General features: G+C 64.0%; 2 protein-coding genes across 6 annotated transcripts; one reads left to right on the top strand and one right to left on the bottom strand.

The window, feature by feature from the left end:
• Window positions 1-92: 92 nt before the first annotated feature.
• On the bottom strand, window positions 93-8,729 carry SMG9 (SMG9 nonsense mediated mRNA decay factor). 5 transcript variants are annotated; one of them, XM_065574755.1, is made up of 15 exons: window positions 8,590-8,729; window positions 7,809-7,972; window positions 6,850-7,014; window positions 6,689-6,763; window positions 5,967-6,201; window positions 5,520-5,617; window positions 5,089-5,201; window positions 4,606-4,717; window positions 4,051-4,146; window positions 3,695-3,780; window positions 3,062-3,168; window positions 2,583-2,690; window positions 2,171-2,296; window positions 1,771-1,915; window positions 93-1,242 (listed from the first exon to the last, which is right to left on the bottom strand). In XM_065574755.1, the coding sequence occupies exons 3-15, from the start codon at window positions 7,003-7,005 to the stop codon at window positions 1,164-1,166; spliced, it is 1,536 nt and encodes a 511-aa protein (XP_065430827.1). In that variant the 5' UTR covers window positions 7,006-7,014; window positions 7,809-7,972; window positions 8,590-8,729; the 3' UTR covers window positions 93-1,163. The 5 variants fall into 5 exon arrangements, with proteins under 5 accessions (XP_065430827.1, XP_065430825.1, XP_065430826.1 ...); XM_065574753.1 differs by having other exon boundaries at window positions 7,720-7,972; XM_065574754.1 differs by lacking the exon at window positions 7,809-7,972.
• LOC112060898 (uncharacterized) lies at window positions 8,554-13,479 on the top strand. The gene is made up of 3 exons (XM_065574759.1): window positions 8,554-8,672; window positions 10,093-10,183; window positions 10,650-13,479. The coding sequence occupies exon 3, from the start codon at window positions 11,160-11,162 to the stop codon at window positions 12,378-12,380; it is 1,221 nt and encodes a 406-aa protein (XP_065430831.1). The 5' UTR covers window positions 8,554-8,672; window positions 10,093-10,183; window positions 10,650-11,159; the 3' UTR covers window positions 12,381-13,479.
• The last annotated feature ends 4,024 nt before the right edge of the window (window positions 13,480-17,503 follow it).

Consider the following 17,503-nt stretch of genomic DNA (forward strand, 5'->3'; position numbering starts at 1 on the left):
CTGGGGGTGGGGAGGGGGGTCCGCCCGAGGTGCTCTGCCCCAATGCAGCCACTTCTCCGGGTGTTAAAAAAAAATCCACCACAAAGTCAGTGCCCAGCTTCAAGCCCTCTTTATTAGCAGGGGTGGTGTGTGTTGGGGAGGGGAGGGGGGGGAGGGCACAGCATGGAGGGTCCTCACGGATGGAGGGGAGACCCTATGGCCATTGTGGGGGGACCCCAGTATGGGGTCTGAGCGTCACATGCGGCAGGGACAGTGGGAAAGGCAAAGAAGGGGGCGTGAATGGGGGAGAGGAAAGAGATTCTTCCTTAAGGCTGGTGTGGATGAGACAGGGGAGGGATGGAAGGAAGGAGAGATAAGCAGGGGAAGGACAGAAGGAAGAAGGGACGGAGAGGTGAAGGTGGGGGAAGAACAGAAGGAAGGAGGAGAGGAAGGAAGGGTGGAAGAGGGCGAGGAGGAGAGATGAAGGGGAAGGGAAGGGTGGAAGGGGAGAGGAGGAGAGATGAAGGGGGGAAGGACAGAAGGAAGGGGGCAAGGAAGAGAGATGAAGGAAGGAAGGAGGGAGGGAAGGGTGGAAGGGGGCAAGGAGGAGAGATGGGGGGGAAGGAAGGAGGGAGGGAAGGGTGGAAGGGGGTGAGGAGGAGAGATGGGGGGGGGAAGGAAGGGTGGAAGGGGGAGAGGAGGAGAGATGAGGGGGGGAAGGATAGAAGGAAGGGGGTGAGGAGAGATGAAGGGGGAAGAAGGAAGGAAGCGGGGGAAGAGGAGATGAAGGGCTCAGCTCCAAGGGGCACTGGTTCAGGACTATGGCCCTGCCCTATGGTTCATCCCCGCCCCGTGGCATTGCAGAGGGTGCATTCTCAGCCCCGGGCAGGCTGGGAGTGGCGAGGGCTCCCCCCCTACCCCCCAGTACCCCTGTCTGGCTGGGAGAGCTCCGATGGCTCGGGGGGGGGAGGGGGGGGGTCAGGTGGCTCTGCCCCGGGTGCCCTCTGGGAGTGGGATGGTGGCCCAGGAGGGGCATCCCGCCCGGGCTCTCCCGCACCCCGCCTGGAGCCAGCGACCAAACAGCACTTCCCGGGCTGCCCAGCAGACCCCTTGTGCCCCAGGAGGCAGAGGGTGGGGGCCCCGGTGCGGCCCCCCAGCGCGGCGGCTCCGTGGGCGGCAGTCGCTCAGGCCAGCAGGCGGCTGTACTCCGAGAGTGCTGAGGATTTCTTCACCCCGTCCCAGATCCGGGCCGCGTAGTGGAACCTGCCGGGGGGTGCACAGCATGTGGGTCAGCGCCGATGGCCGGGGGAGAACCCCCACCCCGCCCCCAGCAGCACAGCGCCCCCTAGGACATTGGGCCCAAACCTGCCTGCCACGGGAGAGCCCCCACCCCGCCCCCTGCACCACAGCGCCCCCTAGGACACCGGGGCCAGCCCTGCCTGCCAGGGTAGAGCCCCCACCCCGCCCCCAGCAGCACAGCGCCCACTAGGACATTGGGCCCAAACCTGCCTGCTACGGGAGAGCCCCCACCCTGCACCACAACGCCCCCTAGGACATCGGGGCCAGTCCTGCCTGCCACGGGAGAGAGCCCCACCCCGCGCCCTGCACCACAGCGCCCCCTAGCGCTGCCCTGGGGCATCGGGGCTGGCACTGACTGCCAGGGAGAGCCCCCACCCCACTCCCTGCAGTACATCCCCAAACTTTCTTACCGATAATCCTTTGCCCCATAATCTCCTACCCAGCCTGCCTACCCATAATCCCCTGCTCCCTCAACTGTATCCGGCCCCTCACCAGTTCTTCTCCGTCAGGATGGTGTGGGAGAGCTGGGGCCGTGCCATAGACATGATTTGGCTGCGCAGCTTGGCCATGAGCGACTGGAAGCTGGGGTGCCCCTTGTACCCGGGCAGCAGGGAGAAGAGGGGGCCACCCCCAGGAGCTGCAAGCACAAGGGGGGAGAGAATGAAAATAGGGCTGCCCCGAGGACGGCAGGGGGCAGAGGAGGGCACTGCCCTAGGGCCCGCACTCAGGGACCACAAGGGGGCATAGGACAGTGCCGTCCTAGAGGCCACGCCCCAGGACTGCAGATGCCTGTTCCCCAGCCCAGGGGGACAAATACACACAGCGCCACCTAGGGCAGCACAGAGGGACAGCAGAGTAGGACGACTCCGGGGGCGGGATCCCAACTCCCTACCTGCTCTGGGGAAAGTGTCGTCGGCGTCACTGTCCGCGAACGGCAGCAGGAAGAGATTCACCTCCGTGTCCAGGTAGTCGTAGGGCAGGCCAGGGAAGATGTTACACTCCAGCATGGAGAGAGTGCCTGAGAGACAGAGACAGAGTGTGGCACTAGGGGGTGCTGTGCTGCAGGGGGCAAGGTGGGGGGCTAGCAGTCAGGGCTGGCCCCAAAGCCCAGCACAGTACTACGGGGTGCTGTTACTTTTGAGGTGAGAATCACACCCAAGCCTCCAGCCATTCCTGGTCATTCCAAATCTCCCAGCACTTTCCCCAGCAGGAGCTGGGCCATTAGCTCTGCGTCCTGGAACCCAGGTGTCCGGGGCCCCGTTCACCGCACCCCTGCGCAGGGGGAGCTAGCGGGGAAGGCTTACCCTTGTATTTCAGGTGCGAGTGCATCATGATTTTATCGATAACCATGTGCATCTGCTTCAGGTTCCGGGGACAGAAATTCTCCCGCTTGGCCTTGTTCTGCAGGAAAACTGGAGCGAGGGGGAGAGGATATTCAGCCTGGACATCACTGCACAGACCAACACCTGCTAGAATAACCTGGCCCCAATTCACCAATGGAGCACTAGGGGGCGCTGTGCTATGTGAGCAGGGCGGGGGCTCTCCTTGGCAGTCAGGGCTGGCCCCGATGCCCCAGTACGGCACTAGGGGGCGCTGTGCTGCAGGGAGCAGGGTGGGGGGCTCTCCCTGGCAGTCAGGGCTGGCCCCGATGCCCCAGTACGGCACTAGGGGGCGCTGTGCTGCAGGGAGCAGGGTGGGGGCTCTCCCTGGCAGTCAGGGCTGGCCCCGATGCCCCAGCACGGCACTAGGGGGCGCTGTGCCGCAGGGGGCAGCGGCTGCTCACCGACGTGGGGATAATACTCCGTGCCCTCGTCGGTGCCCGAGGAGCCGGTGGACTCGTGGCTGGGGGAGGGCGTGGAGGGTTTCACCATCTCGGCCGTCTGCAGGAACCTGCCGTGGGGACACAGGGAGCTGCGGTTAGTGGGGAGCTGGGGAGGCCTGGGTCCCCGGGGCCATTTAGTGCCTGTGGGAGGGGCAGGGGGGTTCCCTGTCCCTGCTGGGAACGGGGCTGAGACCTGGCAAACTTGATTCACACATGAATTGCTGAGCCTGGAGCCCATCCCCCAAAACAGCCTGGGGCCAGATCAGAGCTGGCGCACCCTAGAGGGGAAAGACCCCATGCCCCATTTCCCATCCCCCTGCCCCAAGCCAGCCAGTCCCAGCCCTGGGGCTGGATGGAAGCCAGCGCCCCCGAGGGGGAAAGACCCCATGTCCCATTCCCTGCCCTCCAGAGCCAGCAGGTCTCAGCCCTGAGACTAGAAGAGAGCTGGGGCCCCCTAGAAGGGAAAGGCCCCATGTCCCATTCCCCACCCTCCTGAGCCAGCCAGTCTCAGCCGTGGGGCTGGATGGGAGCCAGCGCCCCCCAGAGGGGAACGGCCCCACGCCCCACTCCCCACCCTGCTAGGGGCCTTCTCACCTGTACAGACTGAGGTCGGTGAACCAGTCCTGCACCACGATGACCACGTGGCAGACGGTGAAGAGGAAGGCTGCGATCTGCAGGGACTGCGGGGAGCAGAGCAGCTGTCAAAGGAGGAGTCTCTGGGGTGGGATCTCCCCCCAGGACCCGGCCAGCAAAGCAAATGCCCCCCCAAATAGTAGCAACCAATCATTGCTGTGTATCCCACTACCCACCACCTCCTTCCCCCCCACCCTGGGGCCGGATTGGAGTCAGCGCCCCCTAGAGGCGCAAGGCCCCATTCCCCATTCCTTGTCCCAGTAAGCCAGCCAGGGCCCGCCCTGGGGCCGGATGGGAGGTGGGGGGCAGTAGTCTACCTGCATCTCCACGTAGGTGTGGGGCAGGTTGTACTCGGGGGGCAGCTTGCGGTCGTTGTTGATGAGATGGTCCAGGATGGAAGGGCTGAGAATCGGCTGGAGGGAGACACGGTGCAGGGAGCGTTACAGCGTCCGACTGTCCAGAGCCGTGCGAGGTGCTCACAGGGACACACACGGAGCAGGGCTCATCCCCGCCAGCAGGGGGCGATACACACACACTGAATCACCCCACCGTAACCCTGCCTTGGCCAATGGGGGAATCCACCCACAGCCCGTAGAGATCCCCCATTTCTAGAGAGCCAGGGAGCCAGCCATCCCCACCCTACCACCAATCAGCCCCCATTGACCCATGTGCCACATAGACCCCCTATTGCTCCCGGCCCAGGGGAGCCTCGTCCTGAGAACTGAGCTCGTCAGGGTGGCAGGCCCAGCGGTCACAAATGGTGGAGTCATGTGGTGATGCCCCCTGGTGGCCAAAGGCAGTATTGCGCCAGGATCTCCATGCCCATTGCCACGTGACGGGGGTGTCCCCTGGAGAAGGGGGCGGGCAGGGACCTGGGTGTCGAGGAAGATGATGCGCTCCTGGGTGATGAAGAAGTCGATGCCGCTGGTCTGGTTCCCCCCGCGCTCCTTGATCTCCTGGCTTTGGGTGCGGAACACGTAGGCCCTGGGATGGGGGGGATGGGGGGGACAGAGAAGGGTCAGTAGGGATGGAGGAAGGAGAATATGTGCCCCCTTGACCTGCTTCTTGATGCCCATCCCCCATCCGACACTCCTCAACAGCCCACCTCCCCACTGTCCCCCAATATCCCACCTTCCCCCCAAACACTTGCCGGTGCCCCCCCCCCCAGCACCCACATCCACCCACCTACCCCCCCTCCATCCCACCCCAACTTCCCCCTTTCCCCCCATGCCCTGGTCACTCAGCATTCATGCCCATCCCCCCCATGAACGTGCCAGACCCTGTGCATGCCCCCTCCCCAGTTGCTACCCCCCCGAAACACCCACAAAGCCCCCCACCACCACCACCCCACGTACCTTTGATCTTCTTCAGGCTGGTTAGCCGACAGCAGAGACATCAGCATGGATTTGCCGGTGCCCTGTAATCCCAGCACCCCGACCACCAGCACGTCGGTCTGGTCCAGCAGGTACTGCCAAGGAGAGAGAGCCCAGTGACTGCCGGCTCCCTGAGAACCCAGGAGTCCTGCGGAGCAGCAGTACAAGAGCAGGGACCGGCTGGCTCAGGGGGGCAGGGAATGGGGCACGGGGCCTTTCCCCTCTAGGGGGCGCCGGCTCCCATCTGGCCCCAGGGCAGGGTCTAGTTGGTTCAGCGGGGCAGGGAATGGGGCACGGGGCCTCTCTCCTCTAGGGGGCACCGGCTCTGATCTGGCCTCACTAGCAGGGCCCGGGGGGGCAGGGGGTGACTGGGAGGATCTCTGTGGGGTGGGGGGCGTCCCGGGGCCAGGTACCTCGATGGCGCTGTCACACCAGTTCATCTGATCATCCACCAGTTTGATGCTGTGCTTCATCTTCTCCGGGGCCAGCAGCTTTGCCTGGCCCACCACGGCTGGGGGAGGGACAAAGAGACGGGGCTCAGAGAGTCTGACAGCCCGGGCCAGGGGCTTCGCTATGTGATGTCCCACCCAGTGCTGCTCTAACCCACTGGCGAGAGAACCCAGGTGTCCTGGCTCCCAGCTCTTCCCACCCCAGCCTCCAAATCCATCCCCCTCCCCACCTCCAAACCCACTAGCTGCTTGGAGGCTGGCCGCCATCTGGTGGCAGGCACTGGTAACTACATGCATATTAAAGGGGACCTGGTTCTCTTCCCACATCCCATCCCCCTGGGGCTACAACCCCCTACCCCTTCCTCCTACTCCCCCCTTCCTCCTAGCCCCGCCCCCGAAGCGGGTACTCACGGTCCATGGTGCTGCTGGAGGCAGCGGATCCCATGCCCCGGTTCTGGATCTGGTAGACGGGTTGCGTGGGGCGCTGTCCCTCCTTCTCCCCCTTGGCGGCAGCTGTGGGGAGCTGGGCAGCCCCCTCCGCGGGGCCTTTGCCTTCCTCCCGCGACTTCATCAGCACGATGGGCTTCTCCATGGGGGACGGGGCAGTGGCGGGTGGGGCCGGAGCTGGAGCAGGGGCCAGCTTGGACTGTGGGGAGAATGAGGCTGGTAGAGACCCCACGTCCCATCCTCAAGCTGAGGACAGAACCCAGGAGTCCTGACTCCCGCCCCGCCCTGCTCTAACCACTAGACCCCACTCCCCTCCTCAAGCTGATACAGAACCCAGGAGTCCTGACCAAGGTCTGCCCAGCTCATTTACTCTTACTGGACTCACGTATCCGGCAAATGGTTAAGAAGCGGTTGTGAGACACCCTTGCTTGGCGCCTGCTCTATATAGTAGCTAATAGCCTACTGCTGCTGCATGCTGACAGAGTAACTCCTTTAGCTTCCTGTGGAGGATACCAGCTCTACTACAGCTGCCTGCTGATGAAGCCCCTCCTTTAGCTGAAGCAGCAGAGTCCTGTGGGCTGGCACTGCGGGTGGTGGGTTCAAGACCCACTATTGGTGGGAGTCTCACACACAAGGGTGGGTGTGACAGGCCCTGGGGGGCAGCGCCCTTCCCATGTGGGTCTTACCCTCTCAGCAGGCGGCTTGGCCAGGATGATGGGCGTCTTCTGCATCACGGACCCGACCGGCTCCTCCACGGGCTCCTGGGGGAGAGATCAGAGAGGGGTGAGGGGGGTCCCCGCAAGGCCCCTCCCGCACCCCACGGCCCCTCCCCTGCCCCGTCACTCACCCGGCGCTCGCGGTCCCAGGGGCCGTAGTCACGGTCCCGGCCTGGCCCCGACAGGCTCTGGGGGCCGCCCGGGGGGCCCAGCTCCTTGTCACGGTTCCAGCGGCGCCGGCGGTCGGGGCCGTACAGGCCGGGCTGGCTGTGCCCGGAGTCCGACATGGCCGCCGCCTGCGGGGGGGCGAGAGTCACGTCAACCCCAGCGGTGCGGCGGAGGGACACGGCGCAGGGGGGAGAGATGCCACATAGATGAGGCTCAACACGCGGGGGCTATTTCCCCAGCAGGGGGAGGAATACCGTATGGGAGAATGTGACAACACCTGGGGATTATTTCTCCAGTGAGGTGGAGGGATACCATACCAAAGAGGCCGTTAGGGACTATTTCTCTGAACAGGTGAAGAAGGAATATATTGCAGAGGCTGCTAGGGACTATTTCCCTGGTATGGCAGATGGATACATATACGCGTGAGAACACGCTTGGGAACTATTTCCCCACACTGCGGAGGGATATCACAGAAGAGACATGATCACTGGGGTCTATTTACTCGACAGGGTGGAAGGGCACCAGGGTTATTTAACCAGCAAGACACAGAGACACCGTGGGGAAGACAGGGACTATTTTCTCTGCACTATTTACCCTGCCTGGCAGAAGGACACGAGCACAGAAGAACGGAGGGATACTGGAGAAGTGGTGAAGCCACCAGGGACTATTTACCCAGCCCAGTGGAGGAGCAAACCACCACAGGGAACTACTTAACCTGCGTAGCAGCGGGCTGTGGGACTACTTTGCCAGCATGGTGGAGGGATACCATAGAGAAAAGCGCACAAGGGGCATGGGGGACGGGGGGCTGAGAGCCCTTGAACCAAACTACAAACCGTGGATACGATGGAAACCACGTCAAGCCGCACCTAGTCCCAGCACCTATGGGGGACTATTTAGCCCATGTGGTGGAGGAATATGTAACCTGCTTCTTAAGGCGCTGGGGTGTTAGACCCGTGGGCGCATCAGCCCTGCGGATGGATACGGGGCAGGAGGCTGCTGGGATACGTCCTGCTCAGTGGAGGGATTCTGGGCACCAGGGTTATGACCCCAACCACCGGGGGGGGGGCGCCACTGGGATTATATACCCTGCGGAGGGATACAGAGAAGTGATAAAGTGTTATGGGGTTACATGGCCTGCAGAGGAGCCCCCCCCCCCCGGGTATACTGCGCACAGTCAGAGACTATATGGCCCATGGAGGAATACAGTAGAGATGTGAGGTGTCATGCTGGGAGCTATATGGACCACGGAGGGATACAGGGGTGAGACATCACCCCCAGAGGCTATACGGCCCGCGGAGGGATACGGGGCAGAGTGACACATCACCCCCAGAGGCTATATGGCCCGCGGAGGGATACGGGGCAGAGTGACACATCACCCCCAGAGGCTATACGGCCCGCGGAGGGATACGGGGCGCTATATACACTGGAAGATGGTGGAGCAGTGCGCACCCGCGGAGGGATACCGCCCTAGGTTAGGGAGCTGTAGGATCTACATGCCCTGCGCGGGTCACCGGGCTGCGGAAAGAGCCCGCAGAACGACATACCCGGCGGAGGATTAATCCCTAGGTAAAAGGAGGACCGAACTAGCTCCCCGCGTAGGGATACCGGACTGGGTATCTCGTCCCAACCGCCCGCCCCTCGGAGGGATACCGGGAGTGTGACGCGTCACCCGGCGCTATTTACCCCGCCCCGCGGAGCGATACCTGAGCGCTGGTGCTGAGAGCAGAAGCCGGGGCTGTCGCCCCGGTAACGGCGGAGGGATACCGGGCGGCTCACTGGGGCTGAGGTACCGTGCAGCGGCCGGGACGGGCTGCTGGGGAAGCCCGGCGGCGCGAACAGCGCATCTGGGCGCCGGCTTGGAACGAACCTGCTCGGCCACCGTTGTTTCCGAACGCGCCTGCGCGCGAGGGGGGCGTGTCCAAAATGGCGGCTTCGCGCCCGCGCGGGCCGCTGGCGGCACATGCGCACTGCTCTGGCATGGACAGAATAGACCCCTCTTAAGGGGCGTGGCCTCCTGTCAGAACGAGGCTAGAAAGGTAGAGGGGAAATACATGAGCGCGCATGCGCACGGAGCTGGGGTCTCTGCATGGCTCTGGGGGCGGGGCGGGACCGAGGGGTTGGAGCAGGGGCGGAGCCAGGACGCCTGGGTTCGATCCTGGGTCATGGTGCGGCTCGGGTCAGACCCGGCTCCCGGTGCCTCAGTTTCCCTCGCCGCTCAGCGCTGCGGGGGGGGGGGCTGGGGCTAATTAGCCCGAGACAAATCAACCCGGAACAGGGACCCCGCCCCCGGGACCCCCCCATCTATCCCTATACACCCTCCTCGCCCCCCCCCCGCCCCATGGACCCCCCATCTATCCCTATACACCCCCCCTGCCCCCCCATGGACCCCCCCACCCACTGATCTGTCCCTGCCCCGCCCCCGTCCGTCTGCACCCACGTGTCTCTTCTCGGGCCCCTCCCCACAACCCCCCGCCCCTCCTTCCCTCTCCCCACCCCCATCCATCTCCAGCCCCCTCCCCGCACACCACCACCCCGCCCCCCAACAGAGGCACCTTCCCTGTGCCAGACAAACAGGCCACATTGTCCCTCCTCCATGTAAAGCCCGCAGCCGGATGGGGGCGGGGAGGACTACACTTCCCAGCATCCCCCTGTGTCCCCCCCCCCCGCTGCCAGCTTCCGGGCCAGCAGGCTGGCGGGGGCGGGGCCGTAGGGAGCTGCTCCCCCTTCCACGGGGTGTTTGGGATCCAGCGAGGACCATGCACGAGCGGGTCCTGGGCTGGGTAGCTGCAGCCCAGGCAAGTACCCGCAGGTAGGCAGCCTCCCCCCGTCCCCTGCTCTACCCACTAGACCCCACTTCTCTCCCAGGTGGCCTGAAATTTACTCCCCTCCCACTCCCCGAAACTGAGGTCTCATTTCCCTGGCCTTTGCAGGACTCCTGGGTTCTCTCCCTGGCTCTGGGAGAGGGGTCGGGTCTAGGGGTTAGGGCAGGGGGGGCTGAGAGCCAGGACTCCTGGGTTCTATCCTGCACTCCACCATAAATACTTTGTGCGACCATGTGCACATCCCCGCTTGTGTGCCTCAGTTTCTCCTCTCTCCCCCCACCGGAGGCAGCAGGCCGCTCTGCGCTTGTGAAGTCCTGTCAGGGCGGTGGGGGACGCGGCGTGCTGCCACCGATCCACTCAGTGTGTTCCCCGCTTCGCTTCCAGGCAGCCATGGACCCGGCGCCGGCAATGGAGGTTGGGGGCCGAAATTGAAGTGACCGAAGATGGCGCACTGGAGGAACTGCCGCTGCGGCTGGTACGTCCCGGCGCTCGTGTCTGAGCAGCGAGTGCGCCGGCTTGGGCGGGAGATGCAGCCATCTCTGGGGTGGGGCAGAGGCTGTTTATACAGGATCCCTCACCCGGCCCTGAGATGCGGCTGCCTCTGGAGGGGAGCGTGGGGGGCTGCTTTACACTTTGAGACAGGAAGTGTATGAACCACACATTTTAGGAGGGGTAGTTTTGGTCTGGACTCAGAACTTTACTTCACTTCCTGTTCATTTTGGAGGGACTCCATAGAGAACTTGTGGTGAGATGGGGGGATCTCCCCTGGCAGTCAGGGCTGGCCCCCGGCAGCAATAGGGGTGCTGTGCTGCAGGAGGTGGGGAACCCCCAGTCAGGGCTGGCCCCGATTCCCCAGTGTGGCAGTAGGGGACGCTGTATCACAGGGAGGGGTGTGGGGGTGCTCTCCCCTCCCACCCACTTACCCCCTTTTTATCCCCCAGGAGAACGCTAAGAACTGCCTCTCATGGGAAGGCCTGGAAGCCTCCAGCAGCGATGACGATGGGGAGACCACCACCCCTACCTCCCTGCCCCCCTTGCGCCCACCCCGGCCCCTGGCGCCGAACCTGCTGGCTCCCCACTTCGCCACCAAATCGCTGCCTCTGGAGAACATCATTGTCCCCTTCCGCCCGGGGCCTGCCACCGCCCCAGGGACCCAAGCGTTCGGGGCCTACCAGTGTCAGGAGTGCTGCCAGGTCTTTGTGGAGGAGTGGCACTATCTCCAGCACGCCCAGGAGCACGCCCAGGAGCTGGCCCGGCGGCCCCGGCCGGCCCTGCCCCACTCCCTGCCCCGGAGGAAGCAGCGCTGCCCGGACTGCGGAAAGAGATTCTCCCACCAGTCCCACTTCACCAGGCACGTCAAGTGGCACCTCAAGCTGGAGCAGGCGGGCATCCGGGTGCAGCGGAGACGGGGGGCCCGGCCTTGCTCCCTCACCTCCTACGTCTACCAGCCGATGGGCGCCGGGAAGAACCAGGCGGGTTCTGGGGACGTCCCCTGCCCGCCGGCCAGCTGGGAGGGTTCGCCTGGCCTCAGGAAACAGCAGGGTGGGGCCCACCCCGGGAGGCGTGTGGGGCACACGAAGGGGCGTCAGATGCCCGAGGCCCGGACAGCGAGCAAGGAGCAGGGCACAGAAGGGCCCAAAGGGACCCGGCCGCGTAGACCGACTCTGGGCCGGGAGTTCAGCCTGCCTAGGCCAGTTGGCATGAGTCTTACCCAGCCAATGAACGTGGAGGACGAGGGGCGGGCGGCCATCTTCGACAGCAAGGTTGTCATGAGTCCGCCACAGCCAATGAATGGCCAGGTTGGCGGGAGCGCACTTCAGGCGGCCATCTTGGACAGCCAAATGGGTGGGAGCACATTTCAGGCAGCCATCTTGGATGGCCAGGTTGGTGGGAGCACTCTCAGGACACTGGTCATCAATACTGAGGAGCAGGCGGCCATCTTGGATGGCCAGATTGATGGGAGCCCTCTCAGGACGCTGGTCATCAATTCTGAGGAGCAAGCGGCCATCTTGGAGAGCCTGGTTGCTGGGAGTCCCCCACCAGCAGCGCACCTCAAGGAGGAGGCGGCCATCTTGGCTAGCCTGGTAGGCGCCAGCCCTCTCCACTCTTTCCGGACCGTGGTGGTGGGAGCTGAGGAGCCAGCGGCCATCTTAGAAGGCCAAGTTGGCGTGAGTCCCCTCCACCCCATGCCCCTGCGGGCTGAGGAGCTCCCGCCTTCGTTGTTCCTGGAAGCCGAGCCCGGCCTCAGCACGGCGGTGGATGCGGTGACCCTCCGCCTGGTCCCGTTGCTCCCTGACCCCCAGGGGCTCGTCCCGTGGGGCAGCCAGATGGTGGGGGAACTTCCTGACGAGGCCGGAGACTCTCAGCCCACGGCTTTCCAGCTCACGGGCTACCTCCCGCCGCTCAACCAACAGTGCCGACCCCCAGGCCTGGTCAAACTTCCCCCCTCCCCGCGGGCCCCCTTGCTCCTCCACCTGGTGCCCACCCACCCTGACGAGCTGCCCCAGGTGCTGGAGCTGGAGTACGCACCAGGCGGTGGGCTGGCAGCGGAGCCCTGGCCGGGGGGCGTGGCACCAGACGCCGGGGACGACTTTATCGTGGTGGAGCTGGAGGCGGACGCCGGTGGGCGGGAGGAGGTGGTGGCCGGCCCAGCCTGGCACTGCGGGGCCTGAGAGCTCCTTGGACGCCAGCAGGCGCCGGCATTTCTGGTGCCCGGACTGCGGGGTGCGCTACGGCCGGGCGGCCCAGCTCCGCTCCCCACCGCCGGGGGGCTAGGGCGCCAGCTGTGCGGCTGCGGCCGGCCCTTCCGGGGCCTCCTCCACCTCCTGCGGCACCAGCTCTGGCAGCTGGAGGGCGCCGCCTTCCTCTGCGCCGCCTGTGGGGAGGCGCTGAAGGGTCGCTGGGCACTGGGCCGCCATGGGGGGCGGCACCCTGGCGCCCCCTGCTTCCGCTGCCCCTGTGGGGCGGGCTTCCAGCGCCTGCCTCGCTACCTCTGGCACCGGATCCGGAACCAGCCGCCTGGCCTGGGCGTCTACAGCCTGGACAGCTTCCTCACCCCGGCCTGAGCGGGGCCGCACGGGGCCTGTGCCCTCCAGGGGGCGCCAGCTGCTACCCAGCCTCCTGGCAGGGACTGGCTGGCTCAGGGGGGGCAGGGAATGGGGCCTTTCCCCTCCAGGGGGCGCCAGCTCCTACCCATCCTCCTGGCAGGGACTGGCTGGCTCAGGGGGGGCAGGGAATGCGACATGGGGCCTGTTCCCTCTAGGGGGCGCCGGCTCCCATCCGGCCCCATGGCAGGGACTGGCTGGCTCAGGGGGGGCAGGGAATGGGGCCTTTCCCCTCCAGGGGGCGCCAGCTCCTACCCATCCTCCTGGCAGGGACTGGCTGGCTCAGGGGGGCAGGGAATGCGACATGGGGCCTGTTCCCTCTAGGGGGCGCCGGCTCCCATCCGGCCCCATGGCAGTGACTGGCTGGCTCAGGGGGGCGGGGAATGGGGCACTGGGCCTTTCCCCTCTAGGGGGCGCCGGCTCCCATCCGGCCCCATGGCAGGGACTGGCTGGCTCAGGGGGGCGGGGAATGGGGCACTGGGCCTTTCCCCTCTAGGGGGCGCCGGCTCCCATCTGGCCCCATGGCAGTGACTGGCTGGCTCAGGGGGGTGGGGAATGGGGCCTTTCCCCTCTCGGGGGTGCTGGCGCCCATCCTGGGTCTGGCTGGTGCTGAGTGACCGGATTCTTGTTCTAATTAGATTTTTCCTAATTAAAGAGCTAAAGCGCAGCAGTTGTCACGACCTTTTCTCCCCCACCCCTGGGGGGCACTGGCAATTTCTCAGGGTGCCCCCCCCACCCAACACCATTCTGAAATTGTGGAAGCAGAGGGGTTGAGGGGCTTCTCAGACTCCCTGGAGCTGGTCCCCCAGCCAGCCCCCCATCTTTTCCAGCACCCTGCTGGCCTCCCTTCTCTTTAAGGGAGCCAGGCCGAGCTCCGCCAAGCAAGGAGCGGACCCAGAAGTCCGGGAGAGCCCCTAGGGTTGGGGAAGGAAACAGGGCATTGGCAGTAGAAAAGGGGGTGTCCCTGGGATTGGGGGGCCTTGGCGAGATGTAGGTGAAAGGGGCTGTGCATGGGAAGGGGAGCTGACATCGTGGGGAGCAGGCTGCAGGGAGAGGGGGAGCTGAAATTGAAGGGTCCTGGGGGTGGACTGCAGGAGTAGGGGGGTGACCAATGGGGAAGGGGCTGCAGGGGCCCTTTATGGGGTGATGGGGGCTGGTGTGGGGAAGGGGTCTGCTGAAGGGGAGGGGAGCTCAGAAGTAAGGAAGGGAGGCCGAGGCGGGCACGTGGGCAAACGGCTCTTTTATTTCCAATGCGGAAGCTCTGTCTGTAACCAGCAGACAGTGTGCCAGGCGCTGTCCAGCAGCACGGCGGGGCATCCAGCACCCCACGCGCCAGGCACTGTATGGCAGAACTGCTGGGCACCTGCACCCCGGGATGTCAGGCAATGGACAGCAGCCCGGCTGGGCATTCGGGGGACTGTAGGGGTGCCCCAGCCCTTCCCCCTCCCGCACACCAGGCACTGGACAAACCCCAATCCCCAAAGCTGGTCCCTGCACCGAAGGGCTGACAGTCAGCTGCGAAACACCCCCCGCCACCCCAGTGGGTAATTCACACCCTTGATCTAACCCTGCTGGGGCTATCAGAGAATCTCGGGGTTCGAAGGGACCTCAGGAGGTGTCTAGTCCAACCCCCTGCTCAAAGCAGGACCAATTCCCAACTAAATCATCCCAGCCAGGGCTTTGTCAAGCCGGGCCTTAAAAACTTCCAAGGAAGGAGATTCCACCACCTCCCTAGGTAACGCATTCCAGTGCTTCACCCTCCTAGTGAAATAGTGTTTCCTAATATCCAACCTGGACCTCCCCTACTGCAACTTGAGACCATTACTCCTTGTCATGTCATCGGGACCCTGTTATTTTAGGGGATTCCAGTCCCCCCCACACACACACACACACTTCTGGTTCCCATTTTTGCCTGAGATGTTCCCGACTCTAAGCCCAAATGGCTAGACAGGCCCCTTTGCCCGGCGCTGAGATGCAGCCACCTCTGGGGTGGGTCACAGGGGCTGTTTATGCAGGGACCCCTTGGTACTGAGATGCAGCCATCTCCAGGGGGTTAGGACAGCACGTGAGGGAGAACTGAAGCTGCAGCGGGGAGTTTAGGGAAGCAGAAGGGAATCACGGGAGCGGGGCTTTGTCCAGGATGCCTGGGTCCACGCCCTGAATCTGGGGCGGGAGGGGGAACCAGGAGGGCCCTAGTGCCCACAAGGGGCTGAGGCCTCGGGTTTGCCTCTTGGCTGAAACGTGCAAGGCACCGACATCCCCTGCATTAAACCCCACACTCAAGGGGCCGTTCCTGCCCTGGCTATTTCGTGGTGCTCCAGGCTGGGCAGTGACAAGAACCGGCCTTGGGCGCGCCTGGTGCTGTACGCACGGCCATTTGCCCCGGGTGAGGGTCGTGCCCTCCATGGTCTGCCTCCTGGGCACTTGGTGCGAGCATGCACAACCTTATCTAAAGAGGGGAACCGCTCTCTTTCACACTTAGCCCCCTTGCACACTGAGCCACCACCTGTCATGACAACCATGTGCTCTGTATTTCATGTTTCTACGGGCTTGCACGTCTGCTCACGATCCCAAAGCCCCTTGTGCAAAGCAGGTGCTTTCCAAGTCTCGCACACTGGGTCCTTCGCATGCCAGAGCCCCTGGTGCAAAGCATGCATCTGCTGTGTTTCACAGATGGCATCCCTCACATACCTGTTCACAGTCACGGTGCCCCTGGTGCAAAGCACAGGCTGGTCGTGTTTCACAGCCTGGCTCTTTGGCACAACGGCTCACATTCACCGCTTACCCTTGTGCACAGCGTGGGCCTGCCGTGTCTCACACCCTGGAGACTTCACAATCCCAGAGCCCCTTGTGCAAAGCGTGTGTCTTCCCTCACTCACAACCTGGATCCCTCACACGCCTGCTCCCAGTCACAGCACCTCTTGTGCAGAGCACACTCTGTCTGTCTCTCAGATCCTCAGTCCCACGCAGGGCTGCTCGCACTCAGAGCTCCCCTCGTGCAAAGCGTGTGCCTTCCCTGTCTCACATCCTGGATCCCTCGCACACCTGTTCACAACCACAAATCTACTGGTGTGAAGCACGTGCCTTCCATCTTCTGCAGCTTGGGTCTTCGCACGCCTGCTCACAGCTGGGGGCGCCCCGCCGCAAAGTGTGGCCCGCGGCGTGGATCGTTCCCCAGTGGGGATCCCCTCGAGGAAGACGCGTGCCTCCGTGTTTCACCCGACAGCGGCCTTGACTCTAACCAGCCCCCATCGGGTGTGTGACCCTCTTGCACTTCGGAGCTGGGGGGAGCACAGGCAACCTGCGGTACCACCCTGCGGCCACCGGGTGGCGATGTTGTCCACCCATTCCCAGCCCCCAAGTGGTGTCTCCTTCAGTCAGGGGACAGGGGGCTGAGTCCCTGTAGGCCCCCTATGGGGCAGGCACCCCCTGGACCAGGGTCTGGGCTCCAACGCCGGGTCAACCCCTCCTCACCGGCCTGCGGAGCAGAGAGAAACGGAGCCCTTCGTGGGGTGATGGGGGGCGGATGTGGGGAAGGGGGCAGCTGAAAGGGGGGGGAGATTTGGGGACCGAGGGCAGCCGAACTCAGAAGTAAAGAAGAGAGGCAGAGGCGGGCACGTGGGCAAACGGCTCTTTTATTTCCAATGCAGCAGCTGTGTCTGTAACCATCAGACCGACGGGAGCCAGCGCGCCAGGCGCTGTACGGCAGCACGGCTGGGCATCTAGCACCCCAGGGCCCTGCCCGCCAGGTGCTGTACGGCATCACAGCTGGGCATTCGGGGGTCTATGGGGGTGCCTCAGTCACCCCTACCCCAGATGCCAGCCACTGGACAAACCCCAACCCCAAAGCTGGTCCCTGCCCCAAAGAGCTGACGGCCACGAAACGCCCCCCCCAACACCTCTGCGGGTTAATTCACACTCTCCATCTAACCCCGCTGGGGCTGTCATGTCATGTTAATTGAGAGGATTCCAGTTCCACACACACACACACACACACTCTCGTCTCTTTCGATTCCCATTTTTGCCTGAGAAGTTCCTGACTAAGCCCAAATGGCTAGACAGGCCCCCTTTGCCCGGCGCTGAGATGCAGCCACCTCCGGGGGGTTAGGACAGCACGTGAGGGAGAACTGAAACTGCAGTGGGGAGTTTAGGGAAGCAGAAGGGAATCACGGGAGCTGAGCTTTGGCCAGGACGCCTGGGTTCCTGCCCTGAGTCTGGTGTGGGTGGGGGAACCAGGAGGGCTGAGGCCTTGGGTTTGCCTCTTGGCTGAAACGTGCAAGGCACCGGCGCCCCCTGCATTAAACATCACGCTCAAGGGGCCATTATTTCGTGTTGCTCCAGGCTGGGCAGCAACACGAACCAGCGTTGGGTGCGCCTGTGCTGTACGCACGGCCATTTGCCCCAGGTGAGGGTCGTGCCCCTCCATGGTCTGCCTCCTGGGCACTTCGTGCGAGCGTGCACAACCTTGTCTGAAGAGGGGAACCGCTCTCTTTCACACTTAGCCCCCTTGCACACTGAGCCACCACCTGTCATGACACCCATGTGCTCTGTATTTCACGTTTCTACGGGCTTGCACGGCTGCTCATGATCCCAAAGCCCCTTGTGCAAAGCAGGTGCTTTCCAAGTCTCGCACACTGGGTCCCTTGCATGCCAGTACCCCTGGTGCAAAGCATGCATCTGCCGTGTTTCAC

This window comes from Chrysemys picta, chromosome 20, assembly GCF_011386835.1.
Source record: "Chrysemys picta bellii isolate R12L10 chromosome 20, ASM1138683v2, whole genome shotgun sequence".
In the NCBI taxonomy this organism is placed as follows: domain Eukaryota; kingdom Metazoa; phylum Chordata; order Testudines; family Emydidae; genus Chrysemys; species Chrysemys picta.

Bases quoted from the DNA above. Each gene is read 5' to 3' on its own strand.
- SMG9 (XM_065574754.1), bottom strand. From the start codon at position 7,005: ATGTCGGACTCCGGGCACAGCCAGCCCGGCCTGTACGGCCCCGACCGC. The intron at 4,718-5,088 runs GTACGTGGGGTG...CCCCCATCCCAG, and splicing joins CAGCCTGAAGAAGATCAAAG to GGCCTACGTGTTCCGCACCC. The intron at 1,243-1,770 runs GTGAGGGGCCGG...ACCCCCCGGCAG, and splicing joins ATCCTGACGGAGAAGAACTG to GTTCCACTACGCGGCCCGGA.
- LOC112060898 (XM_065574759.1), top strand. From the start codon at position 11,160: ATGGGCGCCGGGAAGAACCAGGCGGGTTCTGGGGACGTCCCCTGCCCG.